General features: G+C 39.4%; 1 protein-coding gene across 1 annotated transcript in view; it reads right to left on the reverse strand.

The window, feature by feature from the left end:
• The window catches only part of FHAD1 (forkhead associated phosphopeptide binding domain 1), a 172121-nt gene that overhangs the window by 123269 nt on the left and 21757 nt on the right, over positions 1-27095 (reverse strand). Inside the window, exons 3-5 of the mRNA XM_031962819.1 lie at positions 25079-25310; positions 16130-16212; positions 11675-12073 (exon numbers count right to left, since the gene is read on the reverse strand). Coding sequence (XP_031818679.1) covers positions 11675-12073; positions 16130-16212; positions 25079-25310 — 714 coding nt within the window. The remainder of the gene's footprint in view (positions 1-11674; positions 12074-16129; positions 16213-25078; positions 25311-27095) is intronic.

The following is a 27095-nucleotide window of genomic DNA, read 5'->3' on the forward strand; positions in this document are numbered from 1 at the left end:
CCCATGTAAGGTTTTCTTGACAGAGACACTGGGGAAGTTTGCCATTTCCTTCTCCAACTCATTTTTACAAATGAGGAAACCGAGGCAAACAGGGTAAAACGATTAGCCAGGTTACAGAGCTAGTAAGTATCTGAGCTTGGATTTGAATTCAAGAAGACAAACCTTCCTAACTCCAGGCCTGGCAGTATCACCTCCCTAATGTCATGGTTGTTTTTGAGAACAGAGGACAAATAGCATGTTAAACAATAGTTCTTGAGAATGAGAGCTGGGGGGATAAATGGACTGGAAGCTAAATATGAGCCTACACTTTGATATGAAGAAATTAATAGATGAATAAGGTTTTATTATTAATTATTACTTATTAGTGAATAATTTAAAATATACACATTTTAAAGTAGTTTTAAATTAGTTTTTAAATGATTTTTTCCTAAAAACTAAGTTTTTTTTCTTTGTTTAAGTAGACAAGTTCCTCTTTTCTTTAGTTCCCTAAAGTAAGTTCCTCTTTCCAACAGCTGTAGAAATAATATTAGTTAATCCACACGTACCATAAAAGCAGCATTCCTAACCACAAATGTCTGGCTCCAGAACAAGATTTCTAAGGCAATCTCACTCTGACAGGCAGGATGATAGACAGAAGTTCTAATCTGTTAGAAAATACTAGATTTAAAAGTTGTCACACTTGCTACATGCCCCCCAGTACTCCCACACTCCAAATGTTGGCAGTGGTATATCAAAATACCGACTCGGACACTTCCTGCCTCTGTGATTCCGGGCAAATCACTTAACCTCTGATTGCCTGACAAAATGGATTGATTCACTAGAAAAGGAAATGGAATATCACATCAGGATTTTTGCCAGGAAAACCCCAAATGGGTCATAAAGAGTGGAACAAGATTGAAGTGACTGAACAACAAAAACCATAATACACGCAATTTGTTTCCGAAGGTACCTAGCCTAACCACAAGGCAAGTGACCTGCCTTGTCCAATTGAATATGTTTATAATAAATTTCTCAAGATTTCTGAGACTTGTAACTTCTCTTTTTCTATTATAATAATGAGCTCTGTAAATCTGTCACTTGTCTCTGACTACTGAGGAGTTGGTAGACTTGATTTGTTGGCACTTTCTAGTCTCGCAAATAAATCATTTTACTCAGAAACTTTGCATCTTCTATTTCAGATAATATATCAACAGATATGACATCTAGATGGTACGGTGGCTAGGAAGCCAGACCTAGAGTTGGAGAGAACTGAGTTTAATTTCTGTCTCAGATATTTATTAGCTGCGTGACTCTGAGCAAGTCACCTCACTTCTGTCTGCCTCAGTTTCCTTATCTGTAAAAGAGTTTATACGATATTTTATATGATGTTATTATTCTAATAGTAGCCATTATTTCTCAGAGTCATGGTGAAGATAAAAGGAAATAATATTTTAAAATACTTGGCAAACTTCAAGACACTATTGTATATAAATTATTATTAAATGAGTTAATAATGTGCTTTTAAAATAAGTTAATTTCTTTTTATCTACACCTGAGACTTCATTGATGTAGGAAACTCGAAAATCCTTCTACAAATGTAGATTAATAACTATAAACAGTTCTGCCTTTACATAAGTGGATCATTCTGTAGATTTTTACATAAAGTGATTTTTATATAATTTGAATTTGTCCTAGATCAGCACAGGGCATTGGATGTCTTCAAGGAGAGAGCAGGAGTGGGCCTGCCATGGGTGGGCCTGGTCAGAACTGAGAGGAAGAGCATGGAGTGAGAGGAGAGGAGAAGTGGAGATAGGACATGGAGAGGACCTGCAGAGATGGGGAAAGACACAGTACCACACACAGACCCACAGAAGCAAGACACTGGGACTGGAGATGTTGGGGAGTGGGTGGAGCAGGGCAAAGGGGCTCTTCTCAGCTTCTGAGTCTCAAGTCAAGTCCCCATCTGTTAGCCCAGGTACTGATACTCTCTCAGCTCATCTTCTGCTTTCATGTGGAAAACTTATTCATACACATTATATATACATACATATATAACATATATACATATATGTATACATACACATATGTGCATACAAATATCTGCATATATAAACATGTATATGTGTGTGGACATATATATGAAATTTTATTTTGGTGAAGGATGAGAGGCTATAAAGCCCTGAGCAGACAGACAGGAGTACAGAGAGCACAGTATTGTACAGGGATGTTAACATAGGTGTTTTGGGGGAAAACAGATTTCTTTTAGAATTCCTTATGTAAGGTCAAATTTGCATAATGCAAATTTATATGAAGAAAGAACTGTCTATATTTGCAACTTAAGTCTTGGAGCATTGTCTGAGCATTTTTCTCCAGGTCTTTCTGATTCCAAGGTCAAGTCTCTATTGCTGCCTCTCAGTTAGTGACATCCTAGGGCTCATGAATAGCATTGTAACATCCAGAATGAGGGAATTTATAGGGTGCTATATTCTGCCCTGGTCAAGCTACATCTGGAATATTATTGGAATTCTGAGAATCATATGTTTGAAAGGGTGTTGATAAGCTAGAGAACTGGGCAACTGGGATGGTGAAAGATTGTGCCATGAGCGTTAGTTGAAGGAAATGGGTATAGTTCATGTGGAGAGGAGGGGTCACATGATACTTGTCTTCAAATGTTTGAAGGGCTGTCATGTAGAAGAGGAATTATATTGGTCCTCTTTGGTCTTGGGGGCAGAACCAGGAAAGGGTTGGAAGATGCCAAATAGTCAATTTCATCTCGAAAGGAAGAACTTCCAAATAATTTCAAGCTATCACAAAAGTGGAATGGATGTTTCAGGAGCAAGTGGATTCCCTACTCACTGGAGGTCCTCAATCAGAGGCTGACTACTATTGAGTATACCTAGCACTACAATGACTACCTCCTGGATATACCCAACACTACAATGACTACCTGTTGGGTACACCTAATACTATAATAACTACCTGTAGGATATACCCAGCACTACAATGACTACCTGTTGGGTATACCTAATACTATAATAACTACTTGTAGGATACACCCAACACTACAATGATTACCTGTTGGGTACACCTAATACTATAATAACTAACTGTTGGGTACACCTAACATTACAATGACTACCTGTTGGTTACACCTAATATTATAATAACTACCTGTAGGATACACCCAACACTACAATGACTACCTGTTGGGTACACCTAATACTATAATAACTACCTGTAAGATATACCCAGCACTACAATGACTACCTGTTGGGTACACCTAATACTATAATAACTACCTGTAGGATACACCTAATACTATAATAACTACTGTGTAACCACATACAATGACTACCTGTTGGTACACCTAATATATAATAACTACCTGTAGGATACACCTAATATTATAATAACTACCTGTAGGATACACCCAACACTACAATGACTACCTGTTGGGTACGCCTAATACTATAATAACTACCTGTAAGATATACCCAGCACTACAATGACTATCTATTAGGTACATGTAATACTATAACAACTACCTGTTAGATAAATCCAACACTACAATGACTACCCGTTGGATACACCTAACACTACAGTGACTACCCATTGAGTATATCCAACACTACAATATCTATTTCTTAAATATACCATTGAATCGAGCTGTATTCAAGGACCTCTGTTCCTTTAACTTTGAGAGTCTATGATTCTCTATTTTCCCCCTCTTTTTCCTATAGAGAACCTTCTCATTCTATATTTAATTGCCATGTGAGTCATTTCTTTATGTCCTCAGAGGGATGCAGGCACAGCTGTCACTGCGGCTGTTTTACTCTGGAATCTATCCCCATAGTACCATTGATCTTTCAACAAAAGTCCAGCTGTTAGTCTCTGGAATAATACTGACATTGTCTGAGTCAAACACAAGTTCAAGATTAGGTGACAGGTAATATAAATTCACTTTCCCCAGAACCACGCTTGCAAATAGCCCTTTGCTCACTCACCCACAAGGGCTGACAACCCAAGCCAGGAAAATGATCAAAATTGATTTCATGTTTCTCTCAGAGGTTAAATAGAGAAATCATAGGACCATAGATTTAGAACTGAAAGGAACCTCAGAGCTCTTCTAGTCCAAGTTGATATCAGTGACCTTGGTTTTAAAAAGAAATTTTTAATAATTATATTTCAATATATTTGACTTCCTTTGTAATCCTGTGGATTTTATTTTCTCTCTCTCTCTCTCTCTCTCTCTCTCTCTCTCTCTCTATATATATATATATATATATATATATATATATATATATTAAAAAAAACCATGATTCTGAGAAAGAGTCCAAAAGCTTCACTAAACCCTACCAAAGGGATCCAGAACAACAACAACAAAAAAAAAAAGTTAAGAACCCCTAATCTAATCTTTTTTTTTTTTTTTTTTTTTAAGATGAGGAAATTAAGATCCAGGAGACTGACTTGCTTAAGATGAACAAACAAATGAAAACACGTTTATCACTGGAGGATCTGGAACAAAACATCATTCTGTAAACACTTTCACAGGACCTCATCTAGAGAACATTAAGTCTAAAATTCAAGTCCATGTGACACATGTTTTTTTATTTCAGGAAGAATGAGCTTCTGTTCAGTAGACTGTCTTGCTCCAGACACCAAGCCAGTGCCATATGAGATGGCAATGGTATGCGACCATATAAATAGCCTTAGATTATAAACCAACTGTGGATACTAGTTCTAAGAAGTCTTGTTTTCATCTCTACAGCCCTAAATGGCACGGGGTAATATCAATTCATTTGATCCTTGCAACAGGAGAGAGATGCTATTATTATCCCTATTTTACAGATGAGGAAACTGAGACAAGGTGATCAATAGCTAGTGTGCTTTACACATTAAGGCTTGCAATTTGCAAATATTGACTCATTTGATCCTTACAATAAACTCAGGAGGGAGGTGCTAGTATTATCTCTGTTTTACAGATGAAGAAACTGAGGCAGAGGTAATTAAAAGCTAATGTTTCTTTACATGTGAAGACTTGCATTTTGCAAATATTGACCCACTTACTCCTTACAACAATACCAGCAAGGTGGTGCTATTATTATACTCATTTTACAGATGACAAAACTGAGGCTGACAGAGGCTGACTTGTCCTAGGTCACAGAGGCAGCAAAAATCTAAGAAGCAAAATTTGAATTCCATGAATCAGGGTCTTCTCGTCTCCTTTCTTGGAGGTGGCACTAGTGAGTGTCCTTTCAATAAAGGCTAAGGACACTCTCCAGTCTGACTTTTAATCACTGGGAGATGTTGTGTTCACTTTAGAAGAGATTCTAATAGACACAAACAATAGAAACTTCTCTTTCCCCTTTGATTTGCTGAGGGCAGTGGTGGAGGATGGGGAAGGGGAGGAAAGGAGGAAGGGGAGGATGAGGGGTGGGGATGATCTGGCAAAATCTGCTGCATCTGATTATAGAAGCTGGTCCTGTGTCATCTCCCTCTCAAGCCCTTTTCTTTTCTTTTCTTTTAAACCAAACAGCTGTGATGTTAGGAAAGGTAATGGGTAATAGACTGGGCTTGTACATTTCTAGGACGCAGGATGTGCACAACCCTTTAAATTATGCAGTGGAAAGGAGAAATTTTGAGAACCAGAGGACAGAGGCACAGGCATAGGCACAATCCTGTCCCTCCCTTCCCCTCACTTAGGCAGATGTGCAATGTCACACTCAAAGGTAAAAATATCTCCTACCAATGGATGTATTTAAAAATGGCAATTTTAAAAAGAAAAATAAAACAAAACAAATTTATATCTAATCTACATCAAAATTATTTACATCAAAATAATTTGATCTAAATTTTAATCTAAACTGATGCAAATAAATATCTAAATTTTAAGAAGGAGAGTCTCTTTTAGATTCAAGGCATAGTTATAACTAGGGTGGGGAGGTTGGAAGAACAGGATGCTAAAATTTAGTCAGTGTGAAAACTGAATTCCTTCTCTATCCTTGCTCTGGCTTCCCCAGCAGGGGCATGGTGAGTGTTATGGCCTCTGTCTCTCTACCATAGGTTATGTCCAGAGCATCTTCGCCCCTTGGCCCGAGCCAAAGCCTTGCCCTTGCCCATAGCTGATTTGAAACCTTTGAGCAGTACTTATCCTGGATGCTGTTTCACCCTCTTGTACCAAGTCCTAAACTAGTTAGTTCTAGATCAGCCTCAAGGACTCCACACTAAGGAAACTTCTCTTAAGAAATCCCATTAGCAGCGATCTTCAGAATTCAATATATAACCTTTAGTTATTATTTAGCTCTTTCAGTCAAGTCTGACTCTATGATATCAACTGAGGTTTTCCTGGCAGAGATGCTAGAGGGGTTTGCCATTTCCTTCTCCAGCTCATTTGACAAATGAGGAAACTGAGGCAAACAAGACGAAATGTCTTGTTTAGGGCCACATGGTTAGGAAATATCTGAGGCTGAACTGGAACTCAGGAAGATGAGATTTCCTGACTCCAGGCCCAGCACTTTGTGTTCTATGGCGTCATTTAGTTGCTACATCTATTATCTAGTTGTCCTTTCTTCTCAAAGAGCACCATGGCATCAGGAAGGGGCTGCCATGACAGGCAAATGAATTGGATTTGAGTGAGGGAGGCTGGGCAAGGTCAAAATCCTTGCCATCTGGGTCCAGTGGCCAGATGTATAATCTAGCAGCTTGAAATGGAGAGAATCCTTTGCCTACTGCTCTTGCCATTGAGGGCCAGAGTTGTTCCTGGCTGAGACTCAGAACTCTGGGGAGGAAATGAAGGGACACAGTTCAAAGCCAACTCAAAAAATATTTACTGAATATTCGTTATGTGCCTTGCACTTAATAACTAGCATGTATATTGGATCGAACTCAATGTGGAATCAGAGACTCATTGTTCAGTTATGTCTGACTCTTTGTGACCCCACTAGCGGTTTTCTTGGCAAAGATACTGGAGTGATTGCAATTTTTTTCTCTAGCCTATTTGGCACATGGGGAAACTGAGGCAAACAGGATATTGACTTCTGTAGGGTTACACAGCTAGTAAGCATCTGAAGCCATATTTGAACTCAACTCCTCCTGATTCCAGGACCACATTCTATCCACTGCACCACCCAGCTGCTCTTGAATATTCAGTACCTGCCCTGCTGTGAATGCTGCTCAGTTTCCTCATCTATCAAATGAGCTGTTCAATGGATATGACAAATAATTCCAGTTTCTTTACCTAGAAAAAACCCAAAACTACAAAGAATCGGGCACGACTGAAATGACTGAACAATAACAAAGAGGTGGATGATTTCATGCAGGATTCTTTAACTCCTTTCCATTTTTATTATGTTTAATATGCCACATGCTCATGGTATTTTGTGGACTTAGTCCTACAAGGGAAAAGGATCGTGACCAAAGCAAGGAAAGCCCAGACTTTAGAGCTGTAGATTCCATTTTAAGTAATATTACATTCCATCCTCGAGCAATCTCTCTATCTTAGTCAACTAAAGCTGGATATTTATATCTGGGTGTCCTCTGGTGACCAGTCGAAAAATTGTAGAACCTTGGACTGTTCTCATAAGAGAATAGCTGAGGAGGGTCATAGAGAGCACCATCTTGTGGATAACAGCTTTTTAACTCTTGCTGGATGAGTAATATAGGGACATGTGGCCATCTTATATAGACTTTAACCATGAACGGAATTAGGCTGCTGACATGGCAGAGTGATCTAAACCTGGAAATGTCCATGCATTATATTAAGTGTCTCACATATGATACCCTAAGGCAGGGGTCCTCAAACTTTTTAAAGAGGGGGCCAGTTCACTGTCCCTCAGACTGTTGGAGGGCCGGACTATAGTAAAAACAAAAACTTTGTTTTGTGGGCCTTTAAATAAAGAAACTTCATAGCCCTGGGTGAGGGGGATAATCGTCCTCAGCTGGTGCATCTGGCCTGCGGCCATAGTTTGAGGACCCCTGCTCTAAGGAGACTGTACTAACAAGAAGGGGATCCCCAAATCACAGAACCATCGAATTTGAGAGTTAGATGGAACCACTGAAGCCATCTCCTCCAATCTACAGAAAGGAATCTCTGTTGTAACTTAGCTGAAGAATGAAATCCATTCCCTGTATGAAAACCTCCAGTGAGGGAGAACCCACCACTTTCTAGGCAATCCATTCCACTTTTGGACAATGTTGAATTTAGGAACTTTTTTCCCCCTACTGTCAATGCTAAACTAGACTCTTCAGTTTCTGCCCACTGCTTCTGATTTCTCCTTCTGGTGCCAAATAGAAGAAGTAAAATATTCCTCCCCATATCAACTCTTCAAATCCTTGAAGAAAATTATGATGACTCCCCCAAGTCTTTAGGGGCTAAGAACCCCTAGATCCTTTAACACTTTTACATGGCATGATTTGAGGGCTTTCACCATCCTAACTGAAGTCCTCTACATGTTCTCTAGCTCAGTGTTTCTAGAGTGTGATCTGAGGACCCATGGGGACCCTGAAGATCTTTTCAGTGCTTCCATGAATTATTTTCATAATAATATTGTTTTATAGTAAATGTCAACAGACAGACCTTAAAAAATAAAATAAAAAATAAAAGCTCTTTGGAGTTCTCAATGTTTAAAAGTGTAAGACCAAAAGTTTAAAAACTACTAGTCTACCTTAGTAATGTCCTTCTAAATCTGTGGCTTTCAGAACTGAACACAATTCCCTGATTAGAATAGTTCATAGTACTGATGGATCTTATTGTTGTTCCGTTGTTTTAGTCATGTATGACTCTGAATCATCCTATTTGGGGTTTTCTTGTGCTAAGTAAAATACTTTACTGGAGTATTTTGCCATTTCCTTTTCCAGCTCAATTGACAGATGAGGAAACTGAGGCAAACAGGGTGAAGTGACTTGCCCATGGTCACACAGTTATGTTCAGTCCTTATTCCTGGAAGCTCTATTTCTCAATGAAACCCAAGACCACATTAACTTTTTTTTATCTTCCCCATCCTGTACTTGTGATGTTAATTTTAAAAATTCAAATAAAAAAGTTATATTAATCCCTACTGAATTTCTTTTAATTAGATTCAACCCAGTCAGTGCCTTAACAATCAAGATCTTTTTGGCTCCTGACTCTGTCATACAGTGTGTTCATTATCTCATCTTTTGGCGCCATCTGCAAATTGGATGAGCATGCCATCTATGACTTTATCCAAATCAGGAATAAAAATGTTAGCATGGGGCCAACCACAGATCCCTGGGACATTCCACTGGAGATCTCTTGCCCAGTCGATATTGCATCCAATAACCATTCTTTGAGTTTAAGCATTTGACCAGCTCCAAATCTATCTGATTGCATTATCTCTCCATGCTTTATCTCTCCAAATTTCCCACAATGATAATATGAAATACTTTATTAAATTTTGCTGAAAATTGAATAAATCTATATCTATAGTCTTCACTTGGTTAACCACTTTAGTAAATCCTGCCATAAACGGAAATGAAGTTAGTCTGCCATGATCATTCATTGTTGAAGGCCGTTTGTAATTATGTATTCCTAGTTAATATGTTCCTTAACTAGTCCTTTAATGATTTGTTCTAGAGTTTCCATAGGAATCAAAGTTAAGCTGACTGTTTTACCAGTGTAAACCTGTTCTCTTTCTTCCTGAAGAAAGGCAGCATGCAACTTTCTCTAATCTTGCAATATTTCTCCTATTTTCCACGGTCTCTTGGAGATTACTTTCAATGACTCAGCAATCAAAACTTTAAGTTTTATTAGAACCCAAGGATGTAATTTATTTCAAAAAGATGACCTAAATTCATCAAGGGCGGTCAGGAGCTCCTTGTTCTCCTTACTTAGCTTGGCAATCAACTCCCTATTGACCATTTTTGTTCTGTCATTTCCAGGGAAAATGAAAATTGGAACTGAGCAAATCTAACCTCAACTGGTTGTCAACTGTCATCATTTTATCCAACTCAAGTGGCAGACCGATCTTTTTTATGTTCCTCCTTTTTCTTCTGATGTAGCTAAAAACTGCAACATCTAAAAACCCCTTTTTGTTTTTCCTTAGCTCTCTTAACCACACTCTGCTCATTCTGAACATGTAAAACATATAAAAGTAATGTCAGGACTATGTTATATTATTGTTGTTCAGTTGTGTCCAACTTTTTGTGGACCACTTTGTGGTTTTCTTGTCAAGGGTACTGCAGTGGTTTTCCACTTTCTCCTCCAGCTCATTTTACAGATAAGGAAACTGATGTAAACAGGGTGATGTGACTTGCCCAGGGTCACAGAGCTAGGAAGTTTCTGAGGCCAGATTTGAACTCAGGATGATGGATCTTCCCAATTCCAGGACCGACCCTCTATATACTATGGCACCCAGCTGCCTCTGTCTTGTAGTATATAGTAGGTGCTTAATAAATGATGATTAAATTGAACAATCTTGTCAAATCAGTAATGCAAATATTTTCACCCTCATTTTAGTGATAAAAAATTTGATGCTTAGAGAGAGAAAATTCACCCAAGATCACACAGCTAATAAGTAGCAAGACTGAGATGCAAAACCAGATTTTAGTGTCACTGAACAAACATTGGATTTAGAGTTTCAAAATCTGGGGTTGAATGTTAGTTGTGCTACTCCCAAATTGTGTGACCACAAGAAAATAATTTAATCCCTCAATGATTTACTTTACTCCTCTGTAAAATGAATAAATAGAACTTATTGTTGTTGCTTGTTTTGTTCTGGAAGAGGACCATGACATCAGGGAGGTAAAACCATGACATACGAGTGAATTGGATTTAAGTGAGGGAGGGTTGTGCAAGATTACCTGCTTCATTTTCCCCTTCAGAGCTACCTAGGTCCAGTGGTTAGATATAGATCAAGATGACTGGAGATGGCCTTGGATGCAGATTTTTTCAGCTAGAATCTTGGACAGGTCTTAGTCTGACTGAGGCAACACCCATTCAGTGATGAAGGCTGGGTATCAAGAAGAGATAGAACTAGAGCAGAGATGACAAACATGCCGCTAGGTGGTGCCATAGTAGAGCGAGCACTAACCCTGGAGTCAGGGAGACCTGAGTTCAAAAATAACCTCAGACTCTTACTAGCTGTGTGAACCTGGGCAAGTCATTTTACTCATTTTGCCTCAGTTTCCTCATCTGTAAAATGAACTGGAGAAAAAATGACAAGCTACTCCAGTATCTTTGTCAAGAAAACCCCAAGTGTGGTCACCAAGAGTCAAACATGACCGAAAAATGACTAGACAAGAACAAAGTCAAACATGTAGCTGATGGCCATGTGACCTGCGACATTTGGAAAACCAGATTAAAATGTAATTGGGAACTAATGGATAAAATAAATACAAATATGATATGAGCTTAGATCATTTAGCTATGTGGCTTTCTGAACCACTCTGTATCTACAGGGTTTCTTAGTAGGATCTAGTCATCCCCTTGCTGATCTAGATGGTATCTTCTCAATGTTTTTTCAGCTCTGCATTTATGCGTCAAAGGAAAGGGATGAGACAAACACTCACGGCGTGGGGGGGAGGGGAAGTTTTTATCTAAACCACCTAATAATTATGAGTTTTGATGGATTTAAGTTATCTGGCCTTAATACTCTGTTTTGCTTTCACTATGGAGACATTTCTATACATCTGGACTTAAAAACAAACAAGTTAATACCTACTCCTCTAAATAAAATACCTGCTCTTTCAAGGATTCAATCTCAGACTTTTTGTCATCAATGTCCTGATCCAGGCGCTCTAGCTTCTGACCCATCTCCTTGTCATTTCGGTTGCGTGCTGCCTGTACTTTCATCAGCCTCTGAGTCATGGTAGCCACTTCATTCTGGAGATTGGCGATCATGGCGTCTTTGTGTTTGGATTCTATCTCGAAGCTCGAGAGGCGATTGACTTCCTCTCCCAGGTGCTGAATGATGTCATCTTGGGTGCTGAGTTCATTGGCAATGGTGACCAGCTGAGTCTGATCCAAGGATGACATACTGATCTGGTGGGACTGATCCAGGTGTGAGAGGTCGATGAGCTGGGTATCCAGATGGGGTATTTTGGCCACGTGGGACTGACTCAGTTGCATGAATTGACCCTAAAGAGATTTTCAGAAAGTTAAAAGGATCAGCGAAGATTTAGTTTGCTATTTGCTTTCAAGATTTAAACTATGGGTGCAATGACAGCAATAGGACCCAGAGCTGAAAAACATGAGTACAAATCTGGCCTCAGGCACTTAAGCAAGTTGCTTAACCTTTGTTTGCCTCAGTTTTCTCAATTGTAAATGGAAATGATAATAACACCTTTTAAGGTTGTTACAAAGATCAAATGCAATAATTGTAAAGTGCTTAGCATAATGTAAGTGCTATATAAATACTAGCTATTAATATTATTAGCCCAAAATATATTAAGCAACCATCATGGGTAATGTTGGACTAATCTGGTTCTCTCATTGATGAGTTCTTTTTGGGGTCTCCATTTTGGAGAGAGACCCAGGTTGGCCAGCCTTCATTATCTTCCTGGCTCTGCCACTGACTTTCTCAACTTCAAAACTATGAGCTTTCCTATGTGTATCTTCCTCATTGGAATGTAATTTCCTTGAGGACAGGGACTGTCTTTTTGCTTGTATTTGTGTCCCCCATTATCTATGTTGTATTTTTATTCATTTTGTTAAACATTCCCATTTTAATCTGGTCTCAGAGCATGGAAGTTTTACCCATGCAGGACCTCTGGTACAGGATGGCTTGGAAGACTGAGAAAACAAAGTAAGGGAGAGTAATTGGAAGGTTATGGTAGGATGAGTCCAAGCCTAAGGATGATGGGTGATAGTCATGTGAGTGAATAGAAGGGGAGGTACCTATGAGATACTGTAGAGTAGTGTGCAAAAGACTTGGTAACTGATTCATTATGAGGAAGGGTGAGGTTAGAAACCTGCAGGAAACTGGGGAAAGGATGAGCACAATACCTGCAGGGCATATTGTAAGTGCTTAATAAATGCTTATTACCTCATAAGGCATCTGACTAGTCACTGAAAGGAAAACAAGAATATAATAATAATTATATTATAATTATTGACATTTATATAGTACTTTAAAATTTGCAGAGCACCATATATTATTATTATTATTACTATTATTATCTCATTTTTATCCTCCCTTGATAGTCAGTTATGTCTGACTCTTGGTGATCCCATTTGGGGTTTTCTTGACAAAGATCCTAGAGTGGTTTTCCATTTCCTTCTCTAGCACTTTTGATAGATTAGGAAACTGAGGCAAACAGGGTTAAGTGACTTGCCTAGGATCACACAACCACAAAGTTTGCCATTTCTTTCTCTAGCTCATTTGACAGACGAGGAAGCTGAAGTAAACAGGGTGAAGTGACTTGCTCAGAACCACACAGCTAGGGAGTGTCTGAAGCCAGATTTTAACTTAGGAAGATGATTCTTCCTGACTTCAAGCCCTGGTCTCTATCTACTTTGACACCTAGATGTTGTTCCCAACCCTTGCCTCATCCCTTTAGTACATAGAGATTATTGGGCTCAAATAATTTAGAACCAGAAGGAATCTTTGAAGTACACACAGGATAACAAGATCATAATTTTAGAACTAGAAGTGACCTTGACGACCATCTGGTCCTGCTCCACCATTTTACATTTAAAAAAATAATAAAGCCTCCTTTTTTGGGGAAATGATTTGTTCAATCTCATATAAGCAGTAAGGGACAGAGTGAGGAATTATTATTGTCTCCAATTTACAGATGAGAAAGTTAATTCTTTGAGAGAAGTAAATGACTTGTCTAGAGCCACTCAGCTTGTAATATCAGAATGTGTACCCTGATCTTAAGGTCTTCCTGATCCTAATGTCTACCATCTACCCATTAAGCCATTTAACTGCCTGATTAAATGTGTCCCACCCACAGCATCCCATTTTGTCTCTAACCTATTAATCTGGTAGGTTTCCAAAGCAACACCAAAATAAAGTCTGGCCAGAAATTTTCAGCAAAGTTTAGACAATGAAAAAGCAAACCAAAAAGCCCTATACCTTTGCCAAAATCTGTTGTGTAAGATGTAGCAGCCATTTTCACAGAGACCATTCCAGTCTAAACAAGTTTCCTTTTGGTCTGAATGAGAATGTTTGGCTGCCCTCTATGGTCAGAGCTTTCATCAGCACCTTTGCCAATATTAGAATTAGATCCTTCTTAGGTCTCTGCCCATCAGTAAATCCCTGGTTTCTGTCAGGAAGATCAGAGCTCTCCCTTGTTAACCATTACTGGTTAATGAGAAAATAAAGTAAGGGAGAGTAATTGGAAGGTTATGGTTGGATGAGTACAAGCCCAAGGATGATGGGTAATAGTCATGTGAGTGAACAGAAGGGGAGGTACCTATGAGATGCTGTAGAGTAGTCTTTTTTGAAAGGGCTTGAGACAAAAATCCCAGGAATCAAATGATGTTTTTTTTTCCCATTTTTTCAGTCTTGTTCAACTATTCATGACCTCATTTGGAATTTTCTTGGCAAAGATACTGGAATGGTTTGCCATTGCCTTTTCTAGCTCACTTGACAATTGAAAAAATTAAGGCAAACTGGGTAAAGTGACTTGCCCAGAGTCACACAGTTAGTAAATGTCTCAGGCTGTATTTGAACTTAGGTTTTCCTGACTCCGGACCCAGCGCTCTATCCAATGTGTTAGTTACCTAATAGCTAATATTTATATAATGCCTGCTGTGTATCAGGCACAGCCTTTAGTGCTTTACAGTTGTTATCTGATCTGATCTTTCCAACAACTCTGGAAAGAAGGTACTATTATTATCCCCATTTTACAGTGGAGAAAACTGAGGCAGACAGAGTCTTTTGTTTTTGTTTTTATTGACTTGTCTGCCTATGATCACACAACTAGTAAGTGCCCAGTGCTGAATTTGAACTCAGCCCAGAGCCTTTCCATTGTACCACCTAGCTACTAAATTGTGGAGTAAGAAGAACACTGAATTTGTTAACCTGAGCTTGAATTCAAGAGTGATTTTGAGCAAATCACTTCCCTTGCTAGGTGATCACCATAAAGAATATAAAGGCTGGTCTGAAGTCACAAAGACATGATTTCAAATCGTCCATATGACCTTGGGCAAAATCATTTAACTGCTGTCTACTTCCATTTTCTCATCTGTAAAACTGGGACAATAATAATATTATGAGCATCACATGAGATCATGTTTATAGAGTGCTTTGTTAGTTATTATCATTATTATTTTCCCCTCCTATCAATTAAATGGCACTGTTGGGCTAAATGGCCTTTAAATTGCCTTTTAGCTCAGAAGTTCATAATCCTCTGCCCAAAGGCCCCTTACTTCACTGCTGCTCATTTCCAATGTCACTGCCTAGGAGGAGATGGAAGAGGTAAAAACTATCATGCTCCTTTGCCCACATTTGGGATGGAAATCCTCCCATGTTCTTCCTCCATAGGGAATTTTACAACTCACATGATTTATTATAGTGATAGGAGAGGGATTGGGGCACAAACCATTTAGGCTTGGCCCATTAGGATAATTAGGAAAATTATCATCATACACCATCATCCCAGAATGTAGCCGATATGTCTGGCTTCTTGGCTTTACTTCCCAAGCATTTGAATCATCTCCTTCAGCCCCCAATCCTTGGGTATAGAAAACTTTTTTCTGGTCTCTTCTCTGGGTGCAATCCCCTGGCTAAGATGTTATCGGTTATGAAAGTCATAATCCTAAATCTTTCCCTTCACAGCCCTTCTATATTCCAGAATTATAACTGACCCCCATTAATGCTCTATTATTGTCAACATGAAATGCATATTCCTAAGACTTACTGTTGTACTTCTGTCTCTGTCTTTTTTCCTCTATCTGCTCTCCTTATCCCTTTTTCCCTGCCTCCTTTTCTTTCCTCTCTCCTCTCCTTCTCTTTCTCCCCCTCCCTTCACTTTTTTCCATCTTACTTTCTCTCCTTCCATTTCCCTTCTTCCTTCCATCTCTCATTTTCTTGCTCTTTTTTCTTTCTTACTTTCTCTCACATAGTCTCTTATCTACATCAAAAAAAGGTGGTACAACTATGATATGCCCATTGGGGCAGAAGGGGGCATTTTCCATGAAGCTTCAACCAATCCTCAGCAGAACCCTTCTCCCAGGAGCCCTCACCTTTTCATGGGGTGTCGTAGAGCATTGTTCTGGGTTCAAGAAACCTTCATCAGATGACCAGATTGACTCTCCAGTTGTCCAGACTGATGCATGGCAATTCATAAAGGACAAACAAAAATGTTGTGAGTTTTGGCATCACAAAAGTTCACCATATCCATCCATATCAATCAACAAGCATTTATTAAGCATTCATTATGTACCAAACATCGTTCTAGGTGTTAGAGAGATTAAACACAAAGAACCGCTCACCTCTCCTGGCATCTAAAGCCACATTGTCAGCTATCTGCTGGATATATCTGCTCAGACATATGGTCCATGAGCATCTCAAACGCAACATGGAGAGATAGCATCAAACTCGAAAGATGACATAATAGACAGCACACCTGACTTGAAGCCAGGATGTTGTAAATTCAAATCCTACCTCACATACTAAATAAACTCTGGGGCAACAGGCAAACCACTTCCTTTCTCTATATTTTTATTTCCTCATTTTTAATGAGAAGTTTGGATTCAATGACCATAAGGTCCCTTTCAGTTCTAAATTTATGATCCTATGATCTTATGTCTAAACATAGCCCATATTCTTCCCTGAAAAAATGACTCTTCCTAATTTCTTACAGTTTCCCAATTTCAGAATCATCCTTAAATCTTTACTCCCTTTTACTCTCCCCACATCTAATCAGTTATCAAGTTCTATCGATTGTATTCTCCAACATCTCTTGGCTATCTCCCCTTCCCTTTGCTCACACCATCATCACCCATCATCCTCCAGAGTGGAACATTACAATAGCTTCCTAATTGATTTCCCTTTCTCTATCTAAACCCATTCTCTACCAGGGGTGCCAAACTTGCATGTCCTATAATAACTGCTATGCTCTGGGTTGAGATTAAAATGTAAATGTTTAACCAAATAATTAAAAATACACTTGTTGTTGTTCAGTCTCATCTGACTCTTTGTGACCCCATTTGGGGTCTTCTTGGTCCAGATACTGGAGTGGTTTGCCATTTCCTTCTCCTGTTCATTTTATAAAGGAGGAAACTGAGACAGATAGAAGTTAAAGAATTTATTTAGGGTCACACAGCTAATAAGTATTTAAGGTAGGATTTGAACTCAAGTTTTCTTAACTCCAAAAGCAATGCTCTATCTACTTTATCACCTAAATGTCACAGAAAATATACTTACTCTTCCTTCCTTCCCTATAATCTGGAATACTCATCAGTTTTCGGCTTATTTCTAAGAGTATCTGAATCCCCTCTAGTTTGCTTGCCTCTCAGTATCCGTCTCCTACCAAGGAGTCGTGGTTGGATTCTTTGTTTCCTAATTAGGTAACATGTATATATGTTGTTTTTCCTTCTGGGAGAATATATGTTTCCAAAGGGCATGGAATGTATCATTTTTAAAATTTGTATCCCCGATGCTTAACATAGTATCCTTCACTTAAAGTAGTAAGTAAACAACAAAAGCTAGATGAATCCATGAGTTACAAGAGTAGAGGCTGACAGAAAATTATTAATATAATTGTTAATATGACAGAAAAGCAGAGCCAAGATGGCAGAGAAAAACAGGAACTTGCCCAGCCTCTTCCCCAAACTGCTCCAAATTCTTTTAAATAATGACTCTAAACAAATTTTACAGCACCAAAACACCCCAAAAGATATGATAGACCATTTTCCAACTGAAGGCAATTTAGAAGTTTAGCAAAAAAAGGTGGGAGTCCAGTCTGAAGTCCTGGATCTGAAGTCCCAGTCCCAGCCCAGGTCCTTGAATCAAGGAAACTACTAATAGTTTCCCGATTTCTCAGCTCAGAGATACCAAACAGGAGCTGGAAGATCAGCAGAAAAGGTCTGTGGAACCAGAGTAGGAACCCAACATGCAATCCCAGTGCAGGACTGGCCCTGGCCCCAGCACTGGCCTGGACCCCAGCACCAACCTAGGCCCCAGCATCAGTGAGGTGGGACCTCTGAATTAGCATCAATGCTGGAGGTTTCTGTACTTCAGCTGGGGGACACCAGAGAGGACTCAAAAGGTCAGTGGAGAGGGTCTGTGGCAAAGGGGTGGAAGTCCCAGAGAAGTTCCTGTCATTGGAGCCCTAGCCCCAGCCAACACACTAGCTCTTACTGCTATATTAGTGGGGGGGGGGGGTGACAGGAGGCAGGGAAGAGACATACCTACCAGCTCCAGGGCAGAAAAGAGTACTTGTGGTCATATTCCTAGAAGGGTTTCTGAAAACATCTGCACAAAATCCCTAAAGTTGGGAAAATGCACCCTCTATCTTGGAACCAGAGTCCTACTTTAAGAGTTAAAAGCTAAGTAATAGCCTAAGAAAATGAGCAGAAAACAAACAAAAAAGTTTCTGACGATTGGAAATTATCATGGTTGTCAAAAAGGATCAAAAAACACACTCAGAATTTGATGACAAAGTTGAAGTTCCTATGTCCTCAAATCTCCAAGAAAAATAAGAATTGAGTTCAGGCCATGGAAGAGCTCAAAAGGCACTTTGAAAATTAAGTAAGAGAGATAGAGGAAAAATTAGGGAAAAAATTGAGAGAATATAGTGGCATTAATTGTTAATACCAAAATGTGATATGGACTGCCACTCCCTTAAATGATCCTTATAATGTCATTATTTCAGTAATGTCCTTACATTCCCGCTTTTAAGATAATTATTCTTGATTACGTTGATTTAAACCAACCTCTAGGATTCCCTAACCAGGGATGCTGCTTTGTGGGGATTTTAGCTCAAACTGGACTTAAGCTTTTTGTGTCCTTACCTCCTTCCATTAGAATCCATGGCATGAAGGCAAAAGAGGCAGAACGAAATGGCTTTCAATGCTTGGATTGCCAAGGGACACTGACAACTCATGACCTCATACCGTTTCCTTCCACTTTCCTTCTAAAACATAAAAACTTTTTCATGGGTCAATCTGGTTGGGAAATCCACTGGACCTCCCCCAAGGTAGCAGGTTTGCTCTCCCATTATCCCAGCCTCAGAATAATGCTTGAGTCTACTCCCTCTTACTCTTCCCACATCTAATCAGTTACCAGGTTCTATTGATTTTACTCTCCAACATCTCTTGGCTACCTCCCCTTCCTTCCGCTCACACTGCCATCACCCATCATCCTCCAGAGTGGAATATTACAGTAACTTCCTAATTTATTTCCCTTGTTCTATTCTCTCCAAGTCATTCTCTACCAGGGGTAGAGATTTATTCCCGAGCTCATGGCTTTGATTTGTTTCAAAACTTGGCAAGGTCAACCAAGTTAGCCAATCAACTACCTCACCCTACTTATCTCTGCATCCTTTATCAGGTAAGAAAACTTTGACTGAACCAATACAGTAAGTGTGAACAAGATCTCTATTGAATCAATCAACTAACAAAAGTTTAAGGCTCAGTGCAAAAAGACCTTGTTCAGTTTAGAAATCCTTGCAGAAAAATAACAGTTTGGTCATGTATACTTATTTTGTATTTAATTTATATTTTAATATATTTAACATGTATTGGTCATCCTGCCACCTAGGGGAGAGGGTGGGGGAAGGAGGGGAATAAGTGGAACAAAAGGTTTGGTAATTGTGAATGCTGTAAAATTACCCATGCATATAACTTGTAAATAAAAAGCTATTAAAATTTTTTAAAAAAGAAATCCTTACAGATATTTGGATGGAGGAGTAATATTAAAGCAGAAGCATATTTGGATTAGCTGAGGAGACTTGGTCATTACGGAAAAAGGTTGTATAAAACCAGTAAGCCAATTTGGAATCAGGCATTCAGGCATCTGGCAGCTTAATGTTGAAAGGCTCCTGCCAAGCTCCCAAGTAGGAATTGCTTGGTAGTGGTGAGGAAGGGGAGAGGGGAAAGGGAGGGACACTTCAGAATCTATTTTTCCCACTTTTCAACTTTGACCAGAGGAGGACATTGTCGTCTTGGGAGTGATGGGGGCCTTGGGCCTTTTAAAAAATCTATATCCCCAGAACTGCAATAGTTGGCAGTAGCATCCTTTAGCAGGAGTGAAGGTTACTATGAGAAAGCATCTTTAGGACCCTACCAGGAGCCCAGAAAAATAGCTACAAGCTTAAGGGGAACCTCATGGATGCCTCCAGCCCAGAGCTTAAAGGTTCTTTTAAAGGTTCTTCTTTTTTGTATCTTGGACTCCTTTGCCAGTCTAGGGAAGCCTATGGATCCCTTCTTAAACAAATGTTCTCAAATGCATAAACAAAATATATAAATTACAAAGGAAGCCAATTATATTAAAATAGTCACCAAAAAACTTTTAAACAAGCTCTTCAATTACAATAGTCTTGTGATGGAGATAGCCATCTGCATCCAGAAAAGGGACTGTGGTGACTGAATGTGGATCACAACATAGTATTTTCACCTTTTTTTGTTGTTGTTTGCTTGCTTGTTTTTCTTTCTCATTTTTTCCCTTTTTGATCTGATTTTTCTTATGTGGCATGACAAATATGGAACTATGTATAGAAGAATTGCACATGTTTAACTTATATTGGATTACTTTTTGTCTAGGGAGGCGGTGAGGGGAAGGCAGAGAAAATTTTGGAACACAGATTTTGTAAGGGTGAATGTTGAAAACTATTTTTGCATGGATTTTGAAAATAAAAAACTATTATTAAAAAAGAAGAAAAAAACAAGTTTTCAACCCTAGTTTAAGAATTCCTGATCTATTCTAGTCAATTTATTTTCAGAGTGAGAAAATTTAAGCTCCAGTGCTTAGCATAGTGCTTAGCACATAGTAAATGCTTAATAAATGTTTATTGATTTACCAACTGACTCAGAGAGGAACATGACTTGTCTAATATTATTGAGGTAAAATATAGCAGAATGGAGCATAAACCTGCAAATCCAAAGCTGCACTACATGATGCCCTCAATAAGTATGGAACTTCCCTTGGAGATTAGTTTTATGAAGAAAAGTTGACATCTCCTGAGCCATAGAGCAATGAGAATGGCCAATAGGCATAAACAGGTATGAAGAAACCTGAGATCAGTTTATCTCAAAAATGAAGACTAGATAGATGGTCTTCAAAGTTCCTTCCAGTTCTGACATCAGTTCTAAGGTCCCTTTTAGATCTGATATTTTCTGTTTTAAGGGATCTTCCAGCTCTGAAGTCCTATGATCAGAAGAGGCAACCATATGTATATGTGACATAGCCAAATGGGGAGCACGTTTTCTTCCTGGAGCATGAATCCACAGCATGACAAAGACAGCTTGCCAAGCCTTCTCAAGCCCGCCCACCCCAACCCACTTCTGATGATTCATATGGGATCAAATGATACCATGGGAAAAAAAAAAAAACCTGGAAATCTCCCTAGAATCTGTAAACTTCCAGGCAGAAAACTAAGGAACTTGGGGGAATAGGTGATGTTTTCATTTTTCCTTTATGTTAAAGGTTAGGACTTTGGATGGGAAATGAGGATAAGGAAATGAGCAGCAGGCCAAGTAGATGAAGTTGAGAACAGAATTTGAGTTTATACACAAGAGTGATGATCTTCTATGTAGGGATGGAGTATATCTCCTAGGACTTATGCAAGAATATCTTTGCCCAGGAGCAACTAGATGGCGCTGCAGTGGATAGATTATAGGCTCTGCCTCATTTCCAAAATATATAGAGAATTGACTCAAATTTATAAGAAATCAAACCATTCTCCAATTGATAAATGGTCAAAGGATATGAACAGACAATTTTCAGACGAAGAAATTGAAACTATTTTTAGTCATATGAAAGGTTGCTCCAAGTCATTATTAATCAGAGAAATGCAAATTTAGACAACTCTGAGATACCACTACACACCTCTCAGACTGGCTAGAATGACAGGGAAAGATAATGCGGAATGTTGGAGGGGATGTGGGAAAACAAGGACACTGATACATTGTTGGAGGAACTGTGAATACATTTAGCCATTCTGGAGAGCAATTTGGAACTATGCTCAAAAAGTTATCAAACTGTGCATACTCTTTGGTCCAGCAGTGTTACTACTGGGCTTATATCCCAAAGAGATCTTTAAAGAAAGGAAAGGGACCTGTATGTGCACGAATGTTTGTGGCAGCCCTCTTTGTAGTGGCCAGAAACTGGAAACTGAGTGGATGCCCATCAGTTGGAGAATGGCTGAATAAATTGTGGTATATGAATATTATGGAATATTATTGTTCTGTAAGAAATGACCAGCAGGATGATTTCAGAGAGGCCTGGAGAGACTTACATGAACTGATGCTGAGTGAAATGAGCAGGGCCAGGAGATCATTATATACTTCAACAACAATACTGTATGATGATCAATTCCTTTTTTTTTTTAATTATTTTTTTGAAAAAAAAAATTCTTTACACCATTGTCCCTTGCACTCACTTCCGTTCCGACTTTTTCCCTCCCTCCCTCTACTCCCTCCCCCAGATGGCAAGCAATCCTATACATGTTAAATATGTCACAGTATATCCTAGATACAATATATGTGTGCAGAACTGAACAGTTCTCTTGTTGCACAGGGAAAATTGGATTCAGAAGGTAAAAATAACCTGGGAAGAAAAACAAAAATGCCAACAGTTTACATTCATTTCCCAGTTCTTTCTTTGGGTGTAGCTGCTTTTGTCCATGATGATCAATTCTGATGGACGTGGCTCTCTTCAACAATGAGATGAACCAAATCAGTTCCAATAGAGCAGCAATGAATTGAACCAGCTATATCCAGGGAAAGAACTCTGGAAAATGACTATGAACCACTACATAGAATTCCCAATCCCTCTATTTTTGTCCATCTGCATTTTTGATTTCCTTCACAGGTTAATTGTACAATATTTCAGAATCCGATTCTCTTATGCAGCAAAATAACTCTATGGATATGTATACATATATTGTATTTAACATATACTTTAACATATTTAACATGCATCGATCTTATCTGCCATCTGGAGGAAGGGGTGGAGGGAAGGAGGGGAAAAATTGGAACAAAAGATTTTGCAATTGTCAATGCTGAAAAATTACCCATGCATATATTTTGTAAATAAAAAGCCATTAAAAAAAAAGATTATAGGCCCTGGAGTCAGGAGGACTTGAGTTCAAACCCAGCCTCAGAAATTTAACACTTCCTAACTGTTCAACTCTGGGCAGTCTTGTTGAGGTTAATGAGAAATTAACCTCAATTTTTGCAGAAAGAGAGCTGGGAGCGGGCAGGGAGAGAGAAGGAAAGAGAGAGAGTGAGTGAGAGAGAGAGAGAGAGAGAGAGAGAGAGAGAGCGCTAGAATTTTAGCACAGTCCGAGAAAGAAAACTCTTAACATCTAGGGCTGCCCAGCAATGGTACTGAGCTCCTCACTGGTGGAAGTATGAAAACAGATGCTCATTGACCATCAGTAATTATCCTTTGTTATCTCTCATAATTCTAAATTCTAAAAAAAATTTCCCTTTATATCACAAATGAGAATACCTCATTCCCTTTTTCAGTATTCTTTTCTTCAGTTGTTCCCTCCATCAGCTACTGGTTGGGACAGGGGAGGGACCTGAACTTAAGAATCATTTCAATCTTTGTTCCCATCTTCCTTCCAGCCCCTTCTCTTTATCCTGACCATAGAAGAAGCCTACAACAATAAGTCCTCTCTGGGGCTATTAAGAGATGATATTGTAACAGAGTTTATAGTCTGGTATTCTTCCGGGTCCTTGACTACCTTAACCATCTCAAAATAGGAATTGCACTTATTTCCCCTGAAAGTCAGAATTAGTGTGTAGATCAATGGAGGGAATGTCCTTTTGTTAACCAAATAGAGGAAATTTTATTCCTTAGTTTATTGTAAGCCAAACCAGAGAAGAGATGTCTATTTATTTCGAAATGCCTTTCCCATGAGCCAAGCTGACATTCACATGATCATGGCTCCCTCTGGTGAATAATTCAATTGAAACTCTACCTGAAAATGATGTAATTTTTCCTGGCTGCAGAATTTCTTCATCTTCTTTTGTTACTATAAAATGTAAGCTGGAAATTGCTTGGCTTAGAGAGTTGTCCTTAAGGGGAAATGCTGGTCTTACTGTTTCTCAAAACAACACGCTTGCACACTAATAAAAATGTGGATTTGACATATTTTAATTAAAGTAGAGTGTAGGTGATTTTCTTTCACACCATAGTAAGCAGGAAGGAAAGTAAGGAAAAAAGGTATGCTTGTATTATTTGAACACAGAATATTAAGGATGGAAGGGACCTTAGAACAGAAAATGTCAAAACTAAGAGGGCCCTAAAACAGAATGTCAGAGCCAAGAGGGACTTTAGAACAGTGTCAGTGCTGAGAGGGCCCTTAGAACACAGGATGTCAGAACCAGGAGGGCCCTAAAAACTCTGAATGTCAGAATTGGGGAGATTCTTAAAACAGGGAGTATCAGAGCTGGGAAGGACTTTGGAACACCGAGTTTTAGAATTGGGAGTGCCCTTAGGACACAGAGGAATCTCAGAACAAAGGATGTCAGAATTGGTAGGGCCCTTAGCACACAGAATGTCAGGGCTAAGAGGGCCCTTAGAACACAAAAGGTCAGAGCTGGGAGAGTCAGGATTGGGCTCCATTACAATATGACAAGTTAAAAATATACATTTAGACCCACATTTGCCGTTTTATCAGTGGAAGGAGGGAAATGGCCAAAAGAAAACTGCCTCTGCTCAGTAATGTGCACTTTTATAATACTGCCTGGGACACTGAGAGGTTGTGTCCACATGTTCACGGTCACAGAGCCATTGAAGATGTCAGACACAGACCTAGAAACCAGGACTCTCTGGCTCCGAGGCTGGCTCTCCGATCCAATCATCATCACAACCTCGCTACCAAATACCCCCAAATCTTTGTGAAATTTTAAGCTTCAACTGCTTCATAGTACACAAAGACTTTTGGGTCACCCTGTATACATTAACCCACAAAAATGGCTGCGGATGTCTTCATTGAACAGGAAAGCTTCATCAGATACCTTGTTTAACAGGAGATCTGCTGACAGAATCTGAAGGAATAGTCACTATCCTTCTTCCTCCGGCACTAGTCGGCCTCTTTTCCACAGGCGGACGAGGCTGGGTGCCTTCCATCACTTCTTGGGACAAGCTTCTGTGAGCACTCACTGGGCGGTTTTGGAGGATGGGGAGCTGTGTGGTGAATGCCGGGGTTGGGTATTGCTCCAACATCCCGGGCCAGGTTGTGTACCGCCCCTGTGGGAGAGAAAAGAGGGGGAATTATTACAGAGATCAGAGACATTTCCTGAGGTGAGGTCCCATAGAATATGTCCTATAACAGAAATATGAGAGGGCTCGGTATTGAGAACACTGGCCTGGGGTCAGGAAGGACTTGATTCAAAACCAAGCCTTACACACTTACCAAATGGCTCTGAGTAAGTCTGCCCAGACTCTGTCTCCCTTTCATCTGTAAAATGGGGATAATAGCCTATTTCCCAGGGTTCTTGGGAGGATCAAATGAGATAGTAATTGTAAAGTATTTAGCACAGTGCCCCGCACATAGTAGGTGCTATATATTGGCTTATTTCCCAATCTTCCCTCATATCCTTTGTTCTTGAAGTGGACCAAAATACCATCACTATGCTAGGATCGAACCATAGATAATGTGTCTGAGCGTGGGATTTGAACTCAGGGAAATGAGTCTTCCTGCTCTTTCCTACATGACGGCTCTTCAAATATTTGAAGACAACTATCCTTGAACCAGAAGACCTTCGTTTTAGTCCCGGCTCTGATATTCATTAAATAAGCCAGCCATGAAAGTCCCAGGTTCTATAAAATAGGGATCATGAAAATTCAGTTCCAGGGAAACCAGTAACTAGATTACAGAATTGAGAGGGGAGAGGAAAAGAGAGGGAGGAAAGAGAAGGAAGGTGATGGGGACGGAGAAAAGAAGAGGGTGGTGGGAGAAGAATGAGATAGTGGGGGAGGAGGAGAAGGAAGGAAAAGCATGGAAAGAGGGAAGGAAGGTGAAGAAAGGAGGGATAAGAGGAAGAAGAAGGAGGGTGAGGAAGAGAAAAGAATTATTATTAGATGATACAGCTTGATCAGCATCCAAACTATCTCTTCCTCATGCCTCATTTCCTCTTCCACCTTTTCACTGAGTTTTAGTTCCTTTTAGCAGAGAAGGAACAGAAAGAGGAGCTGACAGTGAAAGGGTCACTTCTGCCAAGATCTCTAGTCAAACAGCTCTGGTCAAAGCTTAGTAAAGGTCAAAAGTCAAAGCTGGTCTAAAGGTTAGTGAACATCTGGGAGATTCCTTTCAGGGCTTTCCTTCCCTCCCACCCCACTCTCCCAGCCTCCTTCATCAGCATGTATAGCTGAGAGGGGGTCAAAAGGAGCTGTCACCTCAAATTTCTGGTGCTGATGTTAACGCCCTCCTCTGTCAACCTCCCATGGCCACTTCTGCCTCTAGAAAATGCAATGGGTTGTGTGCTCCTGGAAAGGAGACAGTCCGGCAAATCAATACTGCAGAGGATAGATCTTGCTCTCTGGTAAAATCCAAATATACAGATGGAGCCAATCTGCTCTTCATGTTCCATCTGGAGTTTTGTCTCAAAAGCCGAGTTTGTGTCAGAGGGCAGAAAGAAAGGACAGATCATGGCAGGAGGAGATAGCCCTTGCATGGCAGTCAGGAGACCCAGCAGCCCTGTCCCTGACTCTCTACCAGTCAGCTGGGCAACTTTATCTCCAATTAGGCCTTTTCAGTTTTCTCTTGAATTAAAGTAAAAGAATTAGATTAGATCAGGTGTTTTAAATTTTTTTTCCTCAAAAGTATTTTATTTTTCCAAATACATATAAAAATAGTTTTCAGCATTTATTTCTGTGAGATTTTATGTTCCAAAATTTTTTCTCCTTTCTTCCCTCTTCCCCAAGATAGCAAGCAATCTGATCTAGGTCATACATGTATAATACTTTTAAACATATTTCCATATGTGTCATGTTGTGAAAGAAAAATTAGAACAAAAGGAAAAAACATGAGAA

The sequence above is a fragment of the Sarcophilus harrisii genome, chromosome 3 (genome assembly GCF_902635505.1).
Source record: "Sarcophilus harrisii chromosome 3, mSarHar1.11, whole genome shotgun sequence".
Classification (NCBI taxonomy): domain Eukaryota; kingdom Metazoa; phylum Chordata; class Mammalia; order Dasyuromorphia; family Dasyuridae; genus Sarcophilus; species Sarcophilus harrisii.